Source organism: Microtus pennsylvanicus, chromosome 11, assembly GCF_037038515.1.
Source record: "Microtus pennsylvanicus isolate mMicPen1 chromosome 11, mMicPen1.hap1, whole genome shotgun sequence".
NCBI lineage: Eukaryota > Metazoa > Chordata > Mammalia > Rodentia > Cricetidae > Microtus > Microtus pennsylvanicus.
The window spans coordinates 52,757,840-52,782,516 of NC_134589.1; the positions used below are offsets into that span (position 1 = coordinate 52,757,840).

Below are 24,677 nucleotides of genomic sequence, written 5' to 3' on the forward strand. Positions count from 1 at the left end.
CTAAATTAGTCAGTGGTGGCACACACCTTTAATCCCATCACTGGGGAGGCAGGCAGATCTCTGAGTTCAAGGGCAGCCTGGTCTATGGAGTCAGTTCCAGGACAGCCAGGGCTCTGTAGTGAAACCATGTCTTGTAAACAAACAAACACAAAACTCTACCATGATCAAAGAAAACTAGAAGACTACACCTGTGGCAGACGGGAACCCAGACCCACGAGTGGAATGTCAGGTGAAGCAGGGACATCTAGAGGTCAGAGCCTACACACTGACCTGACTTTGGTCTCCGGGGGGAAGCTCAGGACCTGCACGGAAGTGGACGGCCGGAAACAACAGTAAACATTGTTGGATCTGCAGGTAAAAGAACAGTGACTTGCAGAGAGCAAACAGGCTGGGGCAGGAGCTGAGCAGAGGTCACGTCACACCTCGCACCACAGGCTCAGCTAGCTCTCTTACTCCTAGGACACCTTCAGCTCTACCACAGCAGCAAACAGGAAGACAGCTGACTAACAATCAAAGTTACAGTGAAGCTGGACACAGTATTTCCAGAATTTAGGAGACAGGCAGAGGCAGGAGGATGGTGGTAAATGTGAGGCTAGCCTGGGCTACACAGGAAGTTGCAGAATAGCTAGGAGTACATAGTGAGACCCTGTCCTAAAACAAAACAAAATAGTAATAGCAAAGAAAAGGTGTCCTTGTAGCACAGTTAGTTGGGGAGTGAGTGTCAACAGGACGTGAGGAAGCAGAGAAGATATGGCCATACAACACGGGTCTTCACCTGGAAATCTTTTTCTCCAGCTGGCTAAAGTGGACTCGGGCTCCTGGAAGGAGTCCTATTTGGGGAGGCAAGTGTGGCTCCTCGATATATATGTCCAGGTGAGGGGGATAGGCACAGCCGTCCATTTCTAGAGCTACTGTTAGCTTCACGCACGCTTTAACAGCCCCAACATTCTCTACAGATAGAGGGAAGGGTGGCTAGTGGATCAGGCAGGACTTCAAAGGTCCCATCGCTCTAATTCGAATCTTCTCCCGGTGACAAGGATATTACCAGGCTTTATCCGGCGAAGGGCCAGAGGTGGTTCACATAGGATCCGTGACAAAATTTCAGCAGAGAAAGACACCAAGGAATTGGAGAAGCTGAAAAAAGACAGAAATACGTGAGGACACATACAACTGAGAGCTCAGCTCACAAGACAGAGAAGAAGCATCGTATCTGCTAGAATACCATATATGAGGGTCGAGAAAGCCTTCAGTTCACAGTCAAAGGGCATCTGAGAAAAATAGGCGTGTAATAGAGATCAATCTACCTAACTTTAAAACAAAAAGAAATCTGTGGTGGCCCACGCCTTTAATCCCAGCACTCAGGAGGCAGAGGCAGGAGGATCTCTGTGAGTTCCAGGACAACCAAGGCTGCACAGAGAAACCCTGTGTTAAAAAAAACAAAACAAACCTACCACATTAGAGACAGAGGATTTCCCAGAGGCCTTCAAACCCCTGCATTTGGACCTTAGAGTCCCAGCTAGTCCACCGTTTAGTCTTATGTTTTGGGGCTCAAGCCCCTTCCCGAAGATGCAGATTTCTAGGAAACATTCATTTTGACTATTACCCTTCTGTTTCAGTCCCTGAGATGTGGTCTTGCTAGGCTGGCTTCAAATCTTCAGCACTTCTCCTGCCTCAGGTCCCCAAGTACACACATGTGTACCCCCTTAGCTTCCTCCTCGTCTCCCTTCCAGCTCCCTCTTCTTTTTTTATTTTTTTTTTAAAGACAGGATTGTCTGTGTAGCCCTGGCTGTCCCAGAACTTGATCTTGGCCTAGAACTCAGGGATCCTCAGAGTGCAGGGATTAAGGGTGTGTGCCACCTCATCAACAATTCCAGTCTACTTTTACTTCCAATACTAAAGATCAATCTCAGAAAAATCAAGGACAATCCTCCTCTTGTCTTGGACACAATCTCTTTTAAGACTGACGGCAGCACTGCTTAGGAACATACCACCTCCCAACTCCCAGTCTACCCACATTCTTTAACTTTTAGTTATGTGCATGGGTGCTTGTCCTGAATCTGTCTGTGCACCGAGACCCTCAGAAGCCATAAGAAGATGCCAGATCCCTGAAACTGGAGTTACAGACAGATGTGAGATGCCGTGTAGGTGCTGAAAATCAAATCCAAGTCATCTGGAAAAGCAGCCAGCATTCTGAGCCACTAAGCCATTCTCCAGCCTCCATATTCACTCTCCGCCCCCACTCTGTTTCTTCTTTTTCTTTTTTTTTTTTGAATTTTCGAGACAGGGTTTCTCCGTAGCTTTTTTTGGGGGGGGGGTTCCGGTCCTGGAACTAGCTTTTGTAGACCAGGCTGGTCTTGAAATCACAGAGATCCGCCTGCCTCTGCCCACTCTGTTTCTGGGACAGCATCTCACTACTTAAGATCTGGATGGCCCCAACTCCTTACATAGACCAGGCTGGCCTCAAACTCACAGAGATCTGCCTGCCTCTGCCTTCCAAGCACTGGGATTAAACATGTACACCACCCACCATGCCTGGCTCGTATTCACTTTTAGTAATAAAGACCAGTCTCAAAAATTATACACAATCCAATAGAATTTTTCTTCACACAGGAAACAGCTTTTTCATTTGCACTTGGAGCTACCTACAAAAGCTTCTATGATAGCCGGGCGATGGTGGCGCACACCTTTAATCCCAGCACTCGGGAGGCAGAGGCAGGTGTATCTCTGTGAGTTCGAGACCAGCCTGGTCTAAAGAGCTAGTTCCAGGACAGGCTCCAAAAGTCACAGAGAAGCCCTGTCTCGAAAAACCAAAAAAAAAAAAAAAAAAGAAAAGCTTCTATGAAACACCACGTTCCCGTGTTCATCTATCAATTACATTCCACCTTAAGCAAAGGTCCTCCACATTTTCTTCTTCCTTGTAGTTTCTTTCTTTTTTTTTTTATAAATATTTATTTATTATGTATACAATATTCTTTCTGTGTGTATGTCTGAAGGCCAGAAGAGAGCACCAGACCCTATTACAGATGGTTGTGAGCCACCATGTGGTTGCTGGGAATTGAACTCAGGACCTTTGGAAGAGCAGGCAATGCTCTTAACCGCTGAGCCATCTCTCCAGCCCCTTCCTTGTAGTTTCTTATGTTTGTTTCCTTTGATCGCTAAAGCTTCTCCTTCACTGTGAGGATATTTGCACAACTGGGTAAAACGGTGACAACATTTAGGGGTAACGGCAGGAAGCAAAGGTCACCTTCAGCTACACCTTCAAGACCAGCATGGCTTTATTGGGGGGTGAGGGCAGGACACGCAGGGAAGGTGAAATTCCAGAAGAGGCAGCCTGAAATAGAAGCTTCCTTTCCTGGCGACATCATCCCTCTATAGGCCAGACCACACGGAAATGCACAGACTGCTCCTTAGCCAGCACAGAAGCAAGCGTGGCCCAAAGAACCAGAGGTGATGCACGACACTTACTTGTCACTCAGCAGGTGGGTCAGCGAGGACTCGGGCAGTGCTCTGGAGATCTCCTGCATATTAGGTATGTCCTGAGAGCTCCCAAGTTCCAGGGTCCACTCGTCCTGGACAGTGAGGTAGGACTGTATGCCAGCCAGCTCCAGAGGACGCTGAGACGTGCCAGATGGACCCTCTGTCTCAAACAATGTTGCTGTCTGCTAGGAAACATGAAAATAATTGCCTCTGCATGTGCCTAGGCCAGAAGAAAGCTCCCCAAGTCCTCCAATCTTGACCCATCCTGGAGCCTGGAGAAGGAACGGATCCCAACAGTGATTCTGCCCCTCTAAATTCACTCTCTTCCAGGAAACAGCATGCCTGCTCCAGACTCCAGCCCAACCAGCTTGCATGGAAGAGGGGAGAAATCACTCACTGGGGGGCCGGGAGCCACGAGGCGGTAGACTTGGTTTGGGTACAAGAACGGAAACCATCTAACTGAGGAGCCAAGGAAGATGAGGGAGACCTGTGAGGAAGGATAACACAGCATTGAACCCCCAGTGTGGAGCCTAGGGCATGCAAGCTCAGGCCCTGGTACCTGGAGTCCCAGCTTACCTTCTGATCCTTGTTCTCGACTCCAAGAGACTGCGGTGGGCCCCATCCAGACCGCTCCTTCCTCTGTGTGCCACAAAGCCAAGTTCCCGACGCACAGAAGCTCAGGGCAGGCTTTGGAGGCTGTGAGCCGGCTCCCGGAAGGACACAAAAATTACGTTTCATGAGGGCCTCCTTGTGGGACAGCAAGAATAGTCGGCTCTGTCCCCCATGGGGTCCCTCTGGGCAGGAGGGATCTGTCTGAGGTGGCTCTGAATCAGAGATGGGTCTGGGTACAGGCAGGATCAGGGCGTCAGACAAGAAGAACTGGATATAAACCCTGTGGGAAGAGACAGACCTTTTGTGGAGCAGGGACTGAGTGATTTGGACCCCAAGTCCCCACATACCAAGTTTTTCCATCCCCTCAGACCCAGGAGGACCAGCACCACTTGAGGGCTGACCTGGCATGCTTCTTTTGGATGAAGTGTGGCGTGTCCAGCTCCTTCCAGGAAGGGAAGCTGCTCCTGACTTCTCTCTCTACCACCAGCTGGAACTTCTCTACCCGCACCAGACAGCCTAGATAAAGTTTTCTGTCTCAGCAAGAAAAGAACTACGGGAAAAGCAGTGAGACAGAGAAGCCGACGTGTCTGTCTGTGCTCTGTATCCATCACAGCCCGAGCCAATGCCCTCTTCTGAAGTGAAGTCCACACCCAATCATCTCAGCCCCTAACAGAAACCATTCCACAGGCATGTATAATCCTGCCCCTGACTCCATGGGCTAAAAGGCCTTTGTTACTCTTCCCCCAAACCTCTAACAAGCCTTTTTCTGAATCTAACAAGTTTTCCCCTCTTTAGAGTTTCCCTTTTTTGTTTGGTTGGTTTTTTTGAGACAGTTTCTATTATATAGCTCTGGTTGTCCGGGAACTTGCTGTGTAGATCAGGCTGACTTCGAACTCAGAGATCCGCCTGACTCTGCTGGGATTAAAGGTGTGTGCTACCAGGCCAAGCTCCCCTTTATGAAACCCAACAAGTCAAATAAGACCAGTGTTCTTCCAAATTATGAATGTAAGAAACAGGAAGGTGAATATTTAGTGGCCGTGTAGGAAAGAAGGATGCTGGGAGTTGTAGCTTTGGCTCCTTGGCTCTCCCATCAATCCCAGGCTCTCAAACTTCCCCAGTCGATGACCAACATCAGTAACAAACCTCAACAGATGCCTCCTCCTGGCTCCCTGTCCCCAGGAAGTCCCCACCACCACCACCTTTTCATCTCTCAATTTCACACCTATGAGCTTTGGGTCAGTGAGGGGCTGTGAAGTCTCAGTCAAGGGCATGCAGGGCAATGAAGCTTTTAGGTCCCGAAGCTGCAGACAACCTTTCTTAGATGAAGCCACCAGCACCCCAAGGAGGACCTGCAGGAGAAGAGGGCTGAGCTATTAAATAGTTATTAAAGAAATAGACGGGGCTGGGTACAAGTCCAGAAGGGCTATTCTGCTGTGGGAGCTCTTTCTGTTCCTTCAGCCAGGAGCCTTTAAGATACCAGCCTACTTGGGCATGGTCTCTTATACTATAAATGCACCTGTAAAGCACAAGCTCTCTCTTGCTTCAGGCTGCTAGACTTTGTTCCTGTTCTCCGTTGGAGCAGTGGACTGTTATCTAGGACAGAGATCTGTAAGTTTCCCCTAAATAAACAGCCCTTTATTATTCATAATTCTGAACTAGTGTGGGATTATTTTGTTACTTCCGCCTTCACTGCTCCAAGTTTGAGGTTGTCCATATTATGAGTTCCAGGCCAGCCAGGGTTCACAGTGAGATCCTGTCTTAAGATAAAAATAAAATAATTCCACTGAGCATCTACATGTGTCATGTGCTGTTTTAAAAGTTAGTGGTAACAAAGACAAGCACTCCTCATGTTGGAGTAAGAACTAAGCTGCACAGTTGAGCATGGAGGTATATGCTAACAGTCCCAGTCATCAGGAGGCTGAGGCAGGAAGAGCTCTGGGAGTTTAAGGCTAGCCTGGGAAAAGAAAGCAGTAACAAAACTCACCAGAATTCTATATTCCGAGCGATAGTTTTGGGGTTGTTTTATTACACGTATTGGGGGTGTCATTTAATTTCTGTGGAGGTCAGAGGGAAACTTGAGGGAGTCAGTTCTCTTTCACTGTGTAGATACTGGGGATCACACTCAGGTCCGCTCTTGACACCAAGAGCCTTTACCCTAGCCATCTCGCTGACTCTGCTTTTGTTTTTGAAGCAGGGTCTCACTGTTTAACTCTGGCTAGTCTGAAACTGTGTGAGCTGTGTGACCTGAAATGGAGGGTGTTTGTGTTTGTTGTCTCATTATGTAGTCTAGGCTGGCCTAACTCATCCGCTCATCTCTCCCTTTCTAAGTACTAGGATTAAAGGCGGGCAGCACCACACCTAATCCAAGCTGTGATTGGTTCCATTCTTCCCGGCTGCAGTCTAGTTAGAAAGCCAGCACAGTCAATGACAAAACCCAAACAACAAAAACCAGTGACCTGAACAAGGGAGTGGCAATGAACCTTCTAGAATTCCCTTACCTGCGCTGGCTGGAACACAGAGGATGGTAGGCAGAGCCAGGACCAGGCTAGGTGGCGATTCAGTTGGCAGCTGGTTAGGTGGGCAGCTTCTGAGAGAGGCAGAAGGGCCTTTGGGTCAAAGGTAGCCCAAGCCCTATGCTGCCCTTCCTTTTCCAGGGCGAATAAAGTCGGGAAAGAGTAGGGAGTCCGCAGCTGGGCATACTGTAGGGAGAAAGTAACAATGAGATCGTGTCCCCTGTGCGGTGTCCTCCAGAGTTAGTGCCGTTGCCCATCTTCCCCCACATTCTCCTACTTTCTGATGGGGACAGTTATGTGGCTCTTCCAGGATCTCGCTGTGCGCGTGCCGAGTGGGGCCGCCAGGTGGAATCAGAGCATCCCAGGAGGGAGCCAGGAGCTGCAGGGCCAGGCTGGGGTTCCCAGGAGAGGAGTGCTTCAGGAACTGCTGGTATCTCAACACATAGGGACATAGCCTGGCCAGGGAGAGGAGGGCAGTCATCTCCCCAAAATCTGTCCCTTCCAGGATCCTCCCTCCCCCCTCTCCACCCAATCTCCATCCTCCTCACTTGCTGGCCAGCTCCTTCAGTGCCTTCATAGCCCATAAGTATAAGGGAAGTCCTAACTGATATTCCCACACGAGTTGCTCATACAAGGAGGCACCATAAACTTGGAAAGATGGCAAAGTCTCCGGTTTAAGACAGGAGAAGTGTTGAAGAAGAACGGTGCCATGGAGACAAAGTGCTAGAATGGGTCTTGTTTCTTCACCCACTGCTTGGAGGAGATGAACATCTCGGAGCTGCAGAACAGAAAAGCAGAGGCAAACGGTGTGGTACACACCTGTGAACCCTAGTGCTTGCGGGGCAGAAGCAAGAGACTAGAAGATAAAAGGCCATCTTTGGCTACACAGAAGCTCGAGGCCAGCCTGAGTTACCAAGACCTAAATAAAGGGCATAATCCCAGCACTTAGGAGGCAGAAGAAGGGAGATCTGAGTTCAAGGCCAGCCTACAGAGTGAGTTCCAGGACAGACAGGACTACACAGAGAAACCCTGTCTCAAAAAACAAAACAAAAAGAACACATGTAATTCTAGCGTTCCAGAACAGAGGCAGGCAGATCTCTGTGAGGTTCAGGCCAGCTTGTTTTACACAGTTAAGTTTCAGATCAGCCAGCAACATATGAGACCTGGACTCAAAAAAAAAAAAAAAAAAAAAAAAAAACCAACAACAACAACAAAAACCAACAACAAAAAAAAAAACACAACTACCCAAGAGCTGGAGAGATGGCTCAGCAGTTAAAAGAAAGTATTATTCTTGCAAAAAGCAAGTTCAGTTCCTAGTACCCACTACAGGTGACTCAAAACCACCGAAACTTCCACTCCAGGGGATTTGATGACCTTCTCTGGTCTCTGCAGGAGACTGTATTCATGTACAAATACTAACCCTATCCCCACACATACAAATATACACAATTAAAAACTAAAAGTAAATCTTTATACAAACAAGCAAAAATCTAAGCCAAGAAGAGCAGAGGTAAGAACCAACTTACTCTCATGCAGAAGCTGCTACTGTTTCCACGCTGTAGGTTCCAAGAGAAGCTCACGTCCCCCTACGTTGCCTATCTCACTATAAATCTCATCTCTCTGAGGTCACCCATCATGTCCTACGAACTGAGGGTCTCTGAGCTATTTGACGTACCTCCAGACGGACCCCTGGTCGAATCACCCGCCTGAGGCCATGGATCTGCTGGTATGCAAGGCAGAGAATCAGCTGCCCATCTAGAATGTAGAGGCTGGCAGACTCATTCAGCACACAGGTGACTGTTCCCTGTCCAGGAGACAGAAGTTCAGTTGGCCACTGTTTCCTTCTTTGGAGGCTCACATTTCCTATGCCACAATCTCTAGGATCAGTTCCTTTTGCTCACCGAATAATGTAAGACTTTGGAATTGCGGACATGACCGTCCTGTGCCCTGCTGTCTCTGGAGCTGGTGGGCTGGGGCAGCGGTGTAAGGTCAGCTCCCAAGAACGGTACATCCAGCTCCAGCTCTCGCACAGAATCTGGTCTCAGTGGTATCAGATCCGAAGATGGAATGGTTGTCCAAATATAGTGACGGTAACCTCGGGTCCTGGTAACTCGCAATTTTGTCAGCACATAGGCCCTATCAGGCCGAAGGACTCTGTGCCACCCCATCTGGGCAGGAATCTGGCTTGGACAGAGGGAGGCAACATTACACATGAGAGATGTCCCGCCCCCAGTGCTGCTCTTATGCCAAAGGCCCTTCCCAGCACAGTTTGACCCCAAAGATCTTGAGTCTCCTCTCCCCTTTCCACCCTTTGCTTGCTTGTTTGGCTGTTGCTGTTGTTTTGTTTCAGATAAGGTCTCCAACATCCCAGGCTGGCTTCATACTCACTGAGTAACCAAGACTATTTCAAGCCACTGAACCTTAAAGACTTCTCCCTCCATGCGAACAGGAAATGCTACACACTTCTCGACCTTCTCACAAAGATTCAAACCATCCCTAAAATTTCCTTCAAAACTGATAAACATTCCATCAAGAAAATTATGTTCTTTTCGATATATCCTCTCTCATCCAGGGCATACAAGCCAAACACTGATCTCACTGATGAGCTGAGTGTCTATGACTCCAGTGTTGAGAGAGACGCTAAATAACAAGTTACTCTTTCCTCTTTAACATGCTTCAAATCACACGAAAGACAAAAACCTAAGCAGTAATAGAGTCACACATGATCATGCACCAAAAAAATACATACTTAACAAAATCTTGTTTATTTTTTTCTTTATCATCCTGGGGAATCAAACCCGGGAATTCGTGCATGTGAGGCTCGTATTCTACCACTGAGCTGCAAGTCCAGTCCTTGTAATGTGGAAAGAAAAGGGGAGATGAGACCTGATGAACAGGGTGGAACTGGAGGTCCTGAGAGGTACACAAGCCCATCTCACCTTCCTTTATCCAGACTTTTAAAAAATTATTGTCAAACTATGCCCATGGAGGATAGGGGCCTCAGCTCCTCCCAGGGCTGGAGTTCCAGGTACAGGTGATGCACCCAATGCAGGTGCTGTGCACGCAGATCTTCCTCAAGAGCAATATGGTTCTTAACCACTGAACCATTTCTCTAGCCCCAAGGCTGGTATCTCTTATCTAAAATACAGCCAAAAATATTCTATATTTTTTTTTGAGATTCTAGAGTATCTGCATATATAAGATATCTTGGCTGGGCGGTGGTGGCGCACGCTTTTCCCAGCACTCGGAGGCAGAGGCAGGAGGATCTCTGTGAGTTCAAGACCAGCCTGGTCTACAAGAGCTAGGTCCAGGACTGGCTCCACAGCTGCAGAGAAACCCTGTCTCGAAAAACCAAAAAAACAAAAAACAAAGATATCTTGTAGATTGAACCCAATTCTAAACATGAAATTCACTTGTTTCATATACATCTTAAATATGGAGGCAGAAATCTTATACAATATTTTAGTATGCCTGTGTTTTAACTTCAGTCTATTATACATGGCCCAGCCAGTTTCAGATGTCTGAACATTTCAGATTTCAGATAAGAATACTCAATCAAAGCCCATCTGGGCCACAGGACAAGCTTAAGGCCAGACCCTGCAACTTGGACTCTGTCTCAAACTTTAAAAACAAATAAAAAGAGTACAGCTGGGGGCACAGCTTAAACCAGCTGCCTCCTGAGCACAGAGCCCCAGATTCAAACCTCAATAGATCCAAAACTTATCTATATTTTACAAGATCCAACTCAAGTTTAACTACCTCATGGTGGATGCCCCACAAAGTAAGTTCTAGAGCGTCTGTTATGGCACCTGCAGACTACACCACCCATAAGCAACCTCACTATTTGTAATTCTCCATTATATTGCTACATTGCCTGGCATTTTGAGTTTTTAATACTATAATATTTGGAACACTTAGGCAATTAGAAAAACTTCCAATGTCCAGCAAAGTTGGTTCACTCCTATGCTACGGTGTGTCCAGGGAGAAACATCTGAACTGCACTTCAGTTTCTTCAGACTGCAGAGCAGGGTGAGAGCTTCAGAGAGATTCCAGTCCTGCTGGAGGTCCTAGATGATTGTTGTTTGTTGTTTAAGAAGTTGTAGTTGCGGGCTGTGGTGGCTCACACCTTTAATCCCAGCACTCGGGAGGCAGAGGCAGAGGCAGGCAGATCTCTGTGAGTTCGAGGCCAGCCTGGTCTATAAGAGCAAGTTCCAGGACAGGCTCCAAAGCTACAGAGAAACCCTGTCCCGAAAAACCAAAAAAAAAAAAAGAGAGAAAAAAGTTGAGACAGGACCACACTCTGCAGCCCAGGCAGGCCCAAAATTCATGACCATATTCCCACATCGGTTTCCCAAGTACTGGGATTACAGATCTGAGCAACCACATCTAACTTCAGAGCATTGTTTTTCTGGACTGGTTTGGTTGCTGTTTACAAACTTGCTTGTAGCTGAGGCTGGCCCTGAACTCCTAATCCTCCCATTTCTCCTTCCTGAGGCTTAGACACCTTGCCTGACTTTTACTTTGTTTTTTGAGACAGGGTTTCTCAGTGTAGCCCTCACTGTCTGGTGACTCCTGCTGCAGACCAGGCTGGCCTTGAACTCACAGAGATCCGCCTGCCTCTGATGGAGTGCTGGGAATAAAGGTGTGTATCATCATGCCCCATTTACATTTTTTTATATCTGTGTGCACACAAGTGCACGTGTGGAGGTCAGAGAACAACTTGCAGGAATTGTTTTCTCCTCCTACCACGTGAGCCCTGGGATCAAACTCAAGTTGTCTGGCTTTGGCAGCAAGTGTCTTTTCCCAATGAATCATGTCACCCATCCCTCTAAGCAGTTGTTTTTTTTTTTTTTAAATGTCCTAAGCATCCTCAGGAACCAATCCTCTGTGATACTGAGAGATGGCCTTCTTCACATTTATTAAAGATTTGTTTGTTTTTGTTATATATACAGTATCCGGTCTGCATATTTTTGGTAAGCATATAAAATATTGTTGGGACATTTTCACACATGTGTAACAGGATGTGGCTCGTATTCTTCTTCTCATGAGCCTCCCTTGTGTTCCCTCAACCCTCCCCTGGTGTCCTTCCTCCCCAGGTGGTCTCCCTTCTACGCTCACGTCCTGTGTATCTATTACCTAGCAGGGTGTCAGGCCTGTCAGAATTCCAGACACGGGAGATGAAATCAGGAAGATCAGAAGTTCAAAGCTGCACTAGACCCAGTTTCAACAAACAGATTTATGTTCCATATAAAAGACACAAAAAACTTGTCTTTGTGTATATACACATATGTGTATATATGTATATATGTGTTGTACATATGACAATGTGTTGTACAGGTGACAAGTGTGCTCATCTGCTCAAGTGCATGTGGAGGTCAGAGGTTGATGTCAGAATGTCTTCTTCAATTACTTTTCTTTAAAAATCTATCTATCTATCTATCTATGAGTGTTCTGCTTGCTTGCACAAGCACCACAAGCCTGTGGAGTTCAGAAGAGGGCACCAGATGACCTGGAACTGAATCCAGGTCCTCTGCAAGAGTAACAAGTGCTCTTCACTGCTGAGCCTTCTCTACAACCCTTCAATCGTATTTTTTGAGACAGAATCTCTGTCTCCAAACCTCAGCGCTCAGGACCTGGCTAGTCTGGCTGCCAGTTTCTGGCTTCTGCCCGTCTTCACTCCACAGCACCGGGGCTAAAGAGGCATGCGGCCACATCTAGCTCTTTACAGGAGCTGGGATCTGAACCAAAGTCCTTACGCAGAAAGCACTTTGCCCACTAAGCTGTCTCTCTAGCCTCTTCCTTTAGTTATTCAAGACAGGGTTTCTCTGTGTAGCCTTAGCTATCCTGGAACTCACTCTATAGACCAGGTTGGTTTCAAGCTCAGAGATTTGCTACTTCTGCCGCTTAAGTGCTGGGAATAAAGGCAGGTGGGACCACCACCCAGCACCTCTGACTAGATAGTTACTTTCCTCTCATGACTTGGCCAAGTTATTTCTAATACAAGACGTAGACTCCTTAGGATAGGATAATTATTGAAACATTTATCACATGTTTCTTTTTTTTCCTTTCTTTTTTTTTTTTTTTTGGTTTTTCGAGACAGGGTTTCTCTGTGGCTTTGGAGCCTGTCCTGGAACTAGTTCTGTAGACCAGGCTGGTCTCGAACTCACAGAGATCCGCCTGCCTCTGCCTCCCGAGTGCTGGGATTAAAGGCGTGCGCCACCATCGCCCGGCTATCACATGTTTCTTACTTGATATTGTTTATGCTGGTTGTAATTCTAATTTTTATACTTGATATTTGTTCTTACTGTATATAATTTTGTATTAGGCTTAGAACTCTCTAATTTAAACAAAAGGGGGAGGTACTGTAGGAAATCCTTCAGCTAGTAGCCTTTAAGCTACCCGCCTACTTGGGCGTGGCCTCTTATACTGTATATGCCAATGTAAAGTGCAGCTCCCTCTCTTTGGGCTGCTGGATTTGGTTGCTGTTTCCCATTAGAGCAGAGTGCTGTGACCTGTGAGTCTACCCCTAAGTAAACAACCCTTTATTACACTCAATTCTGAGCTAGTATGGGATTTCTTTTTAACATCCATCTTCACTCCATTTTGGGGGGGGAAGGGGGGAGTTGATGGGGTAGTTTCAAGACAGGGTTTCTCAGCAGCTATGAAGCCAGTCCTGAAACACACTCTGTAGACCAGGCTTGCCTCGAATTCACAGAGATCTGTCTGCCTCTGCCTCCCGAGTGCTGGGATTAAAGTCGTGAGCCACCACCACCCGGCTCTGTCATTCTTTTTAAAAATTTATTTCAATTTTATGTGTATGTTTTACATGCATGCACATCTGTGTACCATTTGCACGCAGCGTTCAAGTTGTATCCTTTGGAACTGGAATTATAAACTGCTGTGAGGTGTCATGTGGGTTCTGGGAACCAAACTAAGATCCTCTGGAAGACAAGCCATGCTACTGAGCATCTTTTTAGTGCCCCTCCATTTTATTTATTTATTTTATTTTATTTATTTTTTTTAAAAACAAGTCTTATTTTGTAGCCTTTAGATATCCTGAAACCCTGGAACTTGCTATGTAGACCAGGCTGTCCTTGAACTCACCTACCTCTGGCTCTCAAATGTAGGGATTAAAAGCATGAGCCCCCACATCCAACACCCATCTTTCTTGTGTGTGTGCAGGTGCAAACGTGGGCAGATGTACCTGTGTCTATTCATGTGGACGTCAAAAACAATCTTAGAGCTGGGCAATGGTGATGCAGGCCTTCAATCCCAGGCAGAAGCAGGCAGATCTCTGAGTTCAAGGCCAGCCTGGTCTACAAAGTGAGTTCCAGGACAGCCAGGGCTACACAGAGAAACCTTGTTTCAAAAAACCAAAAACAACCCACCAATCTTAGGTATCATTTCTCAGAAAGCCTCCTACCTGCTTCTGGTCTCTCGCTGACCTGGAACGTCCACACAAGGCTGGCTGGCTAGCAGGCTCCAGGACTCTGCCCACCTCTACTTCCCACTTCACTGTCACTGGGATCACAGGCCATGCGACCATGGCCAGCTTCTTACACGATGATTAAACTCATGCTTATAGGGAAAGTCCTTTCCTAAGCCATTGCCTTAGCTGTCTTTTTTCCCTCCCATCATCCTTTCTTTTCTTGCCTTTAGACCCCTTCCTCCTTCCACAGTTCCTACTTTAGTATTACATGTATAAATCCAGACACTAACGTAAGAAACATGAGGCTTGAGGCCTGATCCGGGCGGTGATGGCCTTTAATCCCAACACTCAGGAGGCAGAGGCAGGGGGATCTCTGAGTTTGGGGTCAGCCTGGTCTACAAGAGCTAGTTCCAGGACAGGTTCCAAAGCTACAGAGAAACCCTGTCATAAAAAACCAAAAGAAAAGAAAACAGAAAGAAAAAGAAACGTGGGGCTTGTCCCTCTGCGCCCGGCTCACTCCCTGTGCCCTGTGCTCTCCCCATGTTGTTCTATCGCTCTCACACTCCTCCCACGTGCCCACCTTTCCCGCTTCTCACCTGTACAATGATGGACACCTGGCTGCCAGCTTGGCTGTCGGCTTCGGATAGCTCACCAAGGGTCACGATGAAGTATCTTTTGTTCTGAGTTACCACCAGAGCACTCAGACGGACCAGTTTCCCAGCCAGGTTTGGCTCCTTTACTTTGTACTTCTTTCTAAGGAAAGAGAAGAAAAAAAAAAACATTGTCATTTCTCTTTTTCCTCCATACAAGTCTTCCCTTCCACTGTAGAGTATTGTAAAATGCCCATAATTCAAAGCTATTATCAGAAACCTTTCCACCCCTTCTTGCCCTCAGACAGGGTTTACTTCTTTGGGAGTCAGACATGGCTCTGCTGGCAAAGGTGCTTTCTGCCAAGGATAACGTCTACATTTTGATCCCTGGGAACCACATGACAGAAAGAGAATTATCTCCCACAGTATGCTCTCCGACCTCTGTGTGTGCTATAATGGGAGACACACACACACACACACACACACACACACACACACACACACACAGAATCCTCTTGGGGACCAGAAAGACAGCACCTGTCTAACTTCTAAGACCAAGTTCTATTCCTAGAACCAACTTTAAAACAGTGGCCAGGCGGTAGTGGCACACGCTTTTAATTCCAGCACTTGGGAAGCAGAAGCAGGTGGATCTCTCTGAGTTCGAGGCCAGCATGGTCTACAGAGCGAGTTCCAGGACAGCTAGGACAGTTACACAGAGAAACCATGTATTGGAAAGAAAACAAAAACACCCCAGTGCTTTGGCATAATCCCTGTGGTGGGAGACGGAGACAGGTGCCAGCCTAACTTACAGGCCAATTGGAGACCCTATCTCCAAAAATAAAAAATTATCTTACTTTATGTGTCTAAATGCTCTCCCTGCATGTATATCTATGTACCACATGCATGCCTGGCACACAGGGAGACCAAAAGAGGGAGCAGGAAATACAGATGGCTGTGGGCCGTGAGGGTGCCAGGAATCAAATCCAGGTCCTCTGAAAGAGCACACAGTGCTCTTAATCACTGAGCTATCTTTTCCCCCCCATCTTTTGAGAAAGGGACTCTCAACGTAACCTGGACTGACCTGGAACTCACTATGTAAACTACACAGTCTTCCCGCTTCAGTGTACCGAATGCTGGGATTATAGAGGTGAGCTACAATCAGCTCAGAGTCTTCCTCGTGACTTTCTTGACATTCAAAACCCCACCACTCCCTTGTTTTATCTCTGTTACTGTCAAAATGTCTTTTTCCCCACGGAAGTACCGTCCTCCTCCCAGTTTCACCACCTTCCCTCCTTCCTCCAGAGTGGATAATTACCTGTGTCTGAGCAGGCGGGACGCCTTTGCTGGGTAGAGGACAGGGATAGGTGAGAGAGGGCAAGGACTGATGGTCAAAGGAAAGACTGGCACAGGTGCACCCCACAGCTCCAAGTGCCCTTCCCCCATGGAGTTCTTCTTGGCAGGAGGGAGGTAACTCCAACTGGGGAACAGGAAGAGGTGGCCCAACCAAGAAAGGTCTAGATCTATAAGCTAGAGAAGATCAAAGTCACAGGTTAGCCAGGACCTTAGCACCTCCTCTACCACCACTGCTCATCCTGCTGCCCCCCCCCTCTCCTGGCTGCTGCCCCCCCCCCCCGCTCTCCTGGATGCTGCCCCCCCCTGCTCTCCTGGCTGCTGGTCCCCCTTCCGCTCTCCTGGATGCTGCCCCCCCCGCTCTCCTAGCTGCTGGTCCCCCCTCTGCTCTCCTGGCTGCTGGTCCCCCCCTCTGCTCTCCTGGATGCTGGTCCCCCCCCTGCTCTCCTGGATGCTGGCCCCCCTTCCATTCTCCTGGCTGCTGATCCCCCTTCCGCTCTCTTGGCTGCTGGCCCCCCTTCCCCTCTCCTGGCTGCTGGCCCCCCTTCCCCTCTCCTGGATGCTGGCCCCCCTTCCCCTCTCCTGGATGCTGGCCCCCCTTCCCCTCTCCTGGCTGCTGGCCCCCCTTCCCCTCTCCTGGCTGCTGGCCCCCCTTCCCCTCTCCTGGATGCTGGCCCCCCTTCCATTCTCCTGGATGCTGGCCCCCCTTCCCCTCTCCTGGATGCTGGTCCCCCTTCCATTCTCCTGGATGCTGGCCCCCCCCCGCTCTCCTGGATGCTGGCCCCCCTTCCCCTCTCCTGGATGCTGGCCCCCCTTCCCCTCTCCTGGCTGCTGGTCCCCCTCCAGCTCACCTCACAGCCCAAGAGTCCGGTGTTATCTCTCACGTACAGGCCTCCACTCCTGCACTCTTGCTCCCAATCCCCAGATAGGTCTATTAGTGTCCCTAAGAGTAATAACTGTTGCTGGGGCAGGACTCTGCCCCCTGACCCAGCTCCTTGGGACCAAGTCTGGTAAGCATTAGTGCTCCAGGACAAGTGACTGCAGCACGGGAGAGACTGCTGGGTCTTGAGATTCTGTACCGAAACAAAGCTGGAAAGGAAAGAAAACAGTTCTGCAAATCAGTTACATCTAAAATACTCTCATCCTTGACCAACACCTAATAGCCGGAAGTGGGGCTGGGAGAGAACATGGACCAGGAGATGTTTGACTAGAGAAGAGCCTATAAGAATAAGGGTGGGGCTTAGGCCTAAAGGTTGGGCAAAGCCCCTAAGAGAAATGGGAAGAAAGCCTGTGCACAGTTCTATAACAAGGGCTCCAGGGACGTGAAGCAGACTGCGGAACAGCCTGAGGAGTGTGCGTCCATAAAGAGTGGCTGAAGCAGTGGCAGCGGCTCAGCAGTTAAGAGCGCTGTCTACAGCCAGGCGGTGGGGCGCACACCTTTAATCCCAGCATTCAGGGGGCAGAGACAGGGATCTTTGAGTTCCAGGCCAACCTGGTCTACAGAGTGAGTTCCAGGACAGCCAAGGCTACACAGAGAAACCCAAACCCTGTCTCAAAAAGCAAAACAAAACAAACAAGAAAGCACTGTTCGTTCTTCCAGAGGACCTAGTTTCAACTCCCAGTATTCACACAGTGGCTCACAACTGTGTGTAACTCCAGGGCATCTGATTTCCTCTTCTGGTCTCCATGGTTACCAAGCATGCATGTGGTGCACCGACATACATGAAGGCAAAATACCCATACGCGCAAAATCAATTTAATTGAAAAGAGAAGCGAATGTAAAAGGATCTAGAGGTAGGCTGGTATGTGAATAAGCAGGCCCGCGTCCGCTGAGAACAGTGCGCAAACAGACGCTGAGACTGCCATCAGCATCTCCCTTCAGCTTGGCGATTTCTAAAGGGAGAATCAGATCAAAACAGGCTTGGGAGACCTCATAAACCTTTTCCTTTACACCTTACAGAAAAGAGCGAAGCAAACATGACAAAATGCAGGAGCCTTTTAAGGTGGGCTGGTTTTAGGTACATAGCCATCTGGGTACTGCTGTACACCTCACATCAGCTAAATCGCCTTCTTCTTCCTCTCCTCTCTATAAACACGGCCCAAGCCAAGTTAGAATGAAGAAGAGGAAAATTCCGCAGATGAGGGTGTGTTCAGATTACCTTCTTTTCCACACATTCCCACTTCTTTCTCAACACTAAATTCAACCACCCACCCAGCCCCAGCTCACCCTACCTGTAGCTCAGGGGCAGTGCAAAATCCCGATTCTCCCTCTGGGACAGCCACGTCTTCTTTACACAATCAATTACTGACAGAGTCAACTGCTTGTTAGGCTCCTGGCCAGCCGGGAAAAGGGTCTCTTGGATGAAGGTCTGGGCAGACTCAAGCCAGGCTTGCTCCTAAGGAAAGTGAATCTAGTCAAAACATCTTCACAACCATCCTGCCCACCAACAGAGTTTTGGAGAATAAAGACATAGAATAAATCATCAGGTGATAGCAGTGTACACCAGCACTTGAGAGGCTGAAACAGGAGGATCTCTGTGAGTTCAAGGTCATCCTGGTCTACTTAGAGAGTTCCAGGACGGCCAGGTAGTTACACAGAGAAATTCAGCCTCAAATAAACAAACAAATAAATCCAGATTATCAAAAGTCGAATGTTTAGAACCTGGAGAAGTTTTAAAAGTTAGTCCAAGACTGAAGGTGGAATTCCGTGGAGAGTGCTTGCTAAAGTCCAGACAGGGTCAAGCATGTGGCCACTTAGCTTTCATTTCGCCTCCTCTAACAAATATGTACTGATCCTTAATATGTTCACTTGAAATACAGATTCCTAGGGGCTGGCTAGAGAGATGGTTAAGCCTTCCAGAGAACCAAGTTCAATTCCCAGAACCCACATGGCAGCTCACAACTGTCTGCAATCCAGATTCAGGGGCCCTCTGTGGACACTGTACACACATGGGACACAGACGTACTTACAGGCAAAAAAAGAAAAAGAGTTGAGCGGTAGTGGTGCAGGCATTTAATCCCAGCACTCCCAGGAGGCAGAGGCAGGTGGGTCTCTGTGAGTTCAAGGCCAGCCTAGTCTAGCAAGTTAGTTCCAGGACAGGCTCCAAAGCAATACAGAGAAAATGTCTCGAAACCCACACTCCTCAAAACAAAACAAAAACCAAAAAAACAGAAAGGAAGGAAGAAGGAAAGAAGAAAGGAAAGATTCTCTGTGACCCTTCCTCTGGCCATCCCAGGTCAACTGCCACTCTGACCATGGAGCTTGCATAGTACCTTGTACATATGTCTATTACATAGCACAGGCCCCATGTTTAGGGTTTTCTCCTCTTATATGGAGTCTGGTTCTAAGTCAGTAAGCTAAAAAGTCAAAACAACAAAAATTGTTTCCAAAAATCCATAGCTTAAATCCCAGCACTAAGGAGGTAGAGGTAGACAGATCTCTGTATTCAAGGACAGCCTGTTCTACAAAGCGAGTTCCAGGACAATCAAGGTTACACAGAGAAACTCTCTCTCAGGAAAAACAAAAACGAAAAAACCTTTACTTAAATATAAAGTTAAAAAAAAAAGGGTTGATGCTCATATGATCTCAGAGTCTACGGTAGCATGTACAAGACCTGCAGGATTTCAAGTCAGACGAAACTCCAGCAAGGAAAAGGGGAAGTGGACAAAGAAACCCCACACCTAACCAAGCAGCTATTTGCAACTGATACCTGTTAGGAGAGGGAAATGTTTTCTCCAGTGGAGTGGCACTGGGCAGATTAAGCACGGTCCACGGCAGGCTCTGCGCTGAGCTGGCTGCCCAGCACAAAACACTGTACTTTCTGTTTGTTTCATCTTTTATTTATTTTAGTTTGAATTTGTGTCTTTACATTTTTCCAGGAAAGAGTGACAATATGAAGTTGAATAGGTAGTATCTAGGAGCTGACAGAGGGAAAAAGAATAAGATCAAAATATATTGCATGAAAAAAATCTAAGTCTAGAAAAAAACCCATATTACTGCTCTTAATATGTGAATATGGTATATCTAATAGAAAATAAAGACGCCTTTAATCCCAGCACTGGGGAGGCAGAGGCAGGTGGATCTCTGTAAATTCAAGGCCAGCCTGGTCTATAGAGCAAGTTCTAGGACAGCCCTTGGGCTGTTACAGGGTTCATAAAGGACATATGCAAAGGGTAATTTATTTACTTATATCAAATATATATATTTATTTTGCATGTATGGATGTTTTACCTACATGCATGCCTGGTGTCTATCCCATCTCCCGGAACTGGAGTTAAGGATGGGTGTGAAACAGTAGGTGCCGGGAACTGAAGCTGTGTCCTCTGGAAGAACAGCTAGTACTTTTAACCACTGAGCCATCTCTCCAGTCCCTATTTATTTTTAATTAATTAATTAATTTAGAGACAAGGTCTTGCTATGTAACCCTGATTGACCTATAACCCAAACTGGTGTTGAACACACAAAGATCTCCTGCCTCTGCTTCCTAAGTGCTGGGACTACAGGCATACACTTATTACCATTATGCTTGTATTAGGAACATGTGTGTATGTGTGTGTGTTGTTTTTCAAGACAGGGTTTCTGTGTAGCCCTGGAACTTGATCTGTAAACCAGGATGACCTCAAACTCAGAGAGCTGCCTCCTACGTGCTGGAATTAAAGGTGTGCACCACTGCCCTGCAGGAGTATACTTTTTAATTACTCTACTGTTTTCATCAAGCACAGGTACCTGACTCCCTATAAACTAAATATACACAAGCTGTAACCCACTCGAGTTGACGCTGTCCTGTGTGTCCAGCCAGTGCTACCGTCACAGCTCCATCTCTGGTCCTCCACATTCAATGCACTCAGCATCCCACACTCGGTACATCTTAGCGCCTTGGAGAACCACTGTCAACGTTCTAAACGACTTCGGCATCCTTGTGGACAGTCCTCCTGCTTTGCCTTCATTCTTAGAGGCTTAGACAGTGAACTAATCCATCATCCAGATTGACCTCATCAACATCTTCAAAGCCCACCAGTACAGCATTTTCAGGTTTGGTTACTAGTTCTAAATCAAGTTTGGTTTTATTTATTTATATACTTATTTTTATTGTTTTTTTAAATGTATTTTTATGTGCATTGGTGGTTTGCCTGCATGCATGTCTGTATGAGTTACAAACAGTTGTTAGCCGCCACGTGGGTGTTGGGAATTGAACACGGATCCTCTGGAAGAGAAGTCAGTGCTCTTAACCACCTAGCCATCTTGGTAGCCTCATTATTTATTTATTTGAGGCAGGGTTTCCTCTGTGTAACACTGTCCTCTTTTTTTTTATCTTTTTTTAAAATATTTATTTAGCATGTGTGCCTGCACACACACCAGAAGAGGGCGCCAGATCTCATTACAGATGGCTGTGAGCCACCATGTGGTTGTTGGGAATTGAACTCAGGACCTCTGGAAGAGCAGGCAGTGCTCTTAACTTCTGAGCCATCTCTCCAGCCCTTGACTGTCCTCAAACTGACAGAAATCCCCCTGCCTCTGCCGGGATTAAAAGCATGTGCCACTACTACCTGGCTAAACTTGAAAAAAAAAAATAAAGAAAATGGGGCCAGTATGGTGACACTCCCCTTTAATCCCAGCACTCGGGAGGTAGAGGCAGGTGGATCTCTGTCAGTTTGAGGCCAGCCTGGTCTATAGAGTGAGTTGTAAGACTAAGTAGAGAGACTCTGCCCCCTCAACCCTGAAACCTCCATCCAAAAAAAGGCAAAGGCATCAGTTTCTTGACCTGGGTCTCCAAGAACAGGACTCTGATGGTAAGGAGCTTCCTGCAGAGCTAACCGGAAGGCTGGGAGAGGACTTTTGAAGAAGCTCATTTCATAACAAAATGATAACAATGAATGAATCAGTGAGGTGGCTTCGCAGGAAAGACAGGTGGAGTGCAAACCTGATCACCAGAGCTGGAGCTGGAAACCCGTATGAAGGTGAGTGAGAGGAACGACTCCACACAATCGCCCTCCCCACACACACAGCGGGGCATGCGGTTCAGTGGTGGAGCACTTCACCAGCATGCATGAGGTCCTGTGGGCCGAGGGGGGTGGTGCAACTCCAAACAAGCTGGTATGTGTGTGTGTGTGTCCATAATCCCATAATCAATCCTTAGACACCTGAGCAAGGACATCAAATTCAAGGCCAGCCTGGGCTCCGTAGTGAGTTTAGAGGCCAGCCTTTGTTACATAAGGAAGACTTTGCTTTGTTCTGTTGTTTATTCAAGGCAAACCAAAGGCATTTATTGAATCCAATGAAGCACAGGCCTGTATTTCGAATGAGCTGAGATTCGTTTTGTATAATATAAACTTAACACTTTGCCCTCAAAGACTTCAGTTGCCTGCCTTTTTGTTGTTTTTGAAACAGTCTCATTATGGAGCCCTGCTGCCCTGGAACTTCCTGTGTAGACCAGGCCTGTCCCAACTGCTAGGACTAAAGGCTGCACCAGCACACCCGGCTGGACTGCCTGCCTTGAACAGCCTTTGAAAGGTGACTTGCTCTCAGATCTCTACTTTAGCTTGAGTGCTCTATCCTGAGACCTGGTCTATCCTGAGATGGTCTGCCCATCACAGTCTGCTAACACACACGCCCTCTTCACAGCCTCTCCAGCACCTAAGCTATGCGCAGAACTGAGCAGACAGCTAGGGGTTCTAGCTTGACTCCTTGGCCACTCCCTAACCCATTCCTCATCTTTCACAGTAGTCAGTTCCTGAGATTCTCCCATCTCGCTCTTTGTTTGCTGAGACAGGGTTTCTTTACAGGGTCCTGGCTGTCAAGGAACTCCCTATATAGACTGACCTTGAACTCAGAGATTGCCCAGCCTCTGAGGACTGGGATTAAAGGCCTGCACTGTCATGCCTGGCCCTCTTGTACTTCTTCACCTCTGGTACCCCATCACTGCTACCATGGATGAAGCCACCACCGCCTCTGCATTTCAACCACTCTACAACCACAAGCCTCCAGACTACGACTTCAGTAAAGTAAAACCCAAATCTCATCCATTACTCCTCTGTCCAAACAAACAAACAAACCAAAAGGCCCACAAGTCTGCGCAGCACAGTGGAGGCTGAGCCTTATCCAGGCTACCCTACTGAATCACATAGCAAGCACCAGGGTTACACGGTGCTGACATGACAGTGTCCTTACACTCCCACCAACTGCAGGGACACTAGCCCACTTGAGCTTGCGGCTCCAGCAGGCCCTCCCTTCTCCCTCAGCCCCTTGGCCTAGATAAAAACAGTTCCTGAAGCTAGCTGCCAAGGACAATTCCCTTATTTGGCCACTTCCTCCTCCTGAGGCTGATTCCAAGGTCCAGCTATTGCAGTATTGAAACCCAGTAATCAGAAGCCCCTTTGGCTTACCCAATGAACATGTCCAATTAAAATTAAACATCTCATTCTAACACAGGGTTTTTCATTTTACCTTTATAAACCACCATTTTGCCTAAGGGCCATGTCTGTCTCCTCTCTATCCAGAGGCAGTCCTTTGTCCCATGCTCTCTTTCGCTTGTCCCCTTCCCCTTGTCCCTCATTCTCTACCTCCTTTACCACCTTATCCTAGCCCATTCTAACACAGACTTCTCCTCTTAAAAATTACACCTGAGAGCCGGGCGGTGGTGGCGCACGCCTTTAATCCCAGTACTTGGGAGGCAGAGGCAGGCGATTCTCTGTGAGTTCAAGACCAGCCTGGTCTACAAGATAGTTCCAGGACAGGCTCCAAAACCACAGAGAAACCCTGTCTCGAAAAACCAAAAAAAAAAAAAAAAAAAAAAAAAAAATACACCTGAAGGATGGAAAGATGGCTCAGCGGTTGGGGACCCGGGTTCAAATCCCAGCACCCACATGACAGCTAACCACTGTCTCTAACTCCAAGATCTGACACTCTCACACAGACTTACCTGCAGGCAAAACACCTGCACATAAAACAATGCACATAAAATAAAAGCTTTAAAAAATATTACACCTGGAAGGTCATTTAGATGTTTTTCTACCTGAGTCAGAAAGCAGCCACTTTAACTTTTCTTTCCCACTTAGTAAAGGATCTCTCTCGGCGAAAACAGATGTTTGGGTGGGGCTTGTGCCTAATCCGGGGTCCAGGAGGGAGCTCCTGCTGTGCAGGAGTCTCCTTCACCAACAACGATCAAGAAAGTGCCTGCTCAACAGGACAAGACAGTTCGCTATTCCTTCTGACCCCTCCACCCAGTGGAATTTAGTTTTTCAAAAGACATCTGCTCTAACTCTTGCTTATCAACATGGATCTGCTGCCTAGTAACGGTGCTCTTCCGATGCTTTCCCACCTAGCTACTCCTGCATGAACCCCAGGAGCGGGATGTTTCTCCTTTCCCATTCAGATACTTCAGGGGGCTCCTGCAGCCACACAAAGCCCCACAACCTGCTGTTAGTTTCCCACAGAGCGTAAACCTTCGAGAGTGGATGGGCGGAGAAGTGTTCCGAGCTCAGACCGCGAAGGAACAAACCGCCTGAAAAGCTCCTGCATCCCGGGCCGCGGCCACAGACAGTAGGCGGAAGGAGTACAGGAAAAAAGGAAATCCGGAACAAGATGGAAAAACAAAACGGAAAACCCACGAGAAACACAAACAGCACTCACGGAGGCAGATGCCTGAGCTCCGCAAACAGCCATGATGAACCCCTACCCCGCAGAACGCGGGAAGGCTGAGAGCGAGG

The 24,677-nt window shown here is 47.6% G+C and overlaps 1 protein-coding gene across 3 annotated transcripts in view; it reads right to left on the reverse strand.

The window, feature by feature from the left end:
- Window positions 1-24,677, reverse strand: part of Ctc1 (CST telomere replication complex component 1) — a 26,899-nt gene extending 2,222 nt beyond the window's left edge. Inside the window, exons 1-18 of one of the 3 annotated variants that reach the window (XM_075992083.1) lie at window positions 24,601-24,677; window positions 18,204-18,367; window positions 16,823-17,060; window positions 15,937-16,148; window positions 14,628-14,784; window positions 8,504-8,782; window positions 8,278-8,406; window positions 7,151-7,380; window positions 6,880-7,057; window positions 6,588-6,788; window positions 5,312-5,438; window positions 4,491-4,605; window positions 4,054-4,369; window positions 3,875-3,964; window positions 3,466-3,659; window positions 1,046-1,134; window positions 776-950; window positions 271-348 (exon numbers count right to left, since the gene is read on the reverse strand). In XM_075992083.1, coding sequence (XP_075848198.1) covers window positions 271-348; window positions 776-950; window positions 1,046-1,134; window positions 3,466-3,659; window positions 3,875-3,964; window positions 4,054-4,369; window positions 4,491-4,605; window positions 5,312-5,438; window positions 6,588-6,788; window positions 6,880-7,057; window positions 7,151-7,380; window positions 8,278-8,406; window positions 8,504-8,782; window positions 14,628-14,784; window positions 15,937-16,148; window positions 16,823-17,060; window positions 18,204-18,367; window positions 24,601-24,633 — 3,005 coding nt within the window. In that variant the 5' untranslated portion in view covers window positions 24,634-24,677. Of the gene's footprint in view, window positions 1-270; window positions 349-775; window positions 951-1,045; window positions 1,135-3,465; window positions 3,663-3,874; window positions 3,965-4,053; window positions 4,370-4,490; window positions 4,606-5,311; window positions 5,439-6,587; window positions 6,789-6,879; window positions 7,058-7,150; window positions 7,381-8,277; window positions 8,407-8,503; window positions 8,783-14,627; window positions 14,785-15,936; window positions 16,149-16,822; window positions 17,061-18,203; window positions 18,368-24,600 lie in introns of all 3 variants that reach the window. The other 2 variants (XM_075992081.1, XM_075992084.1) reach the window with 2 other exon arrangements.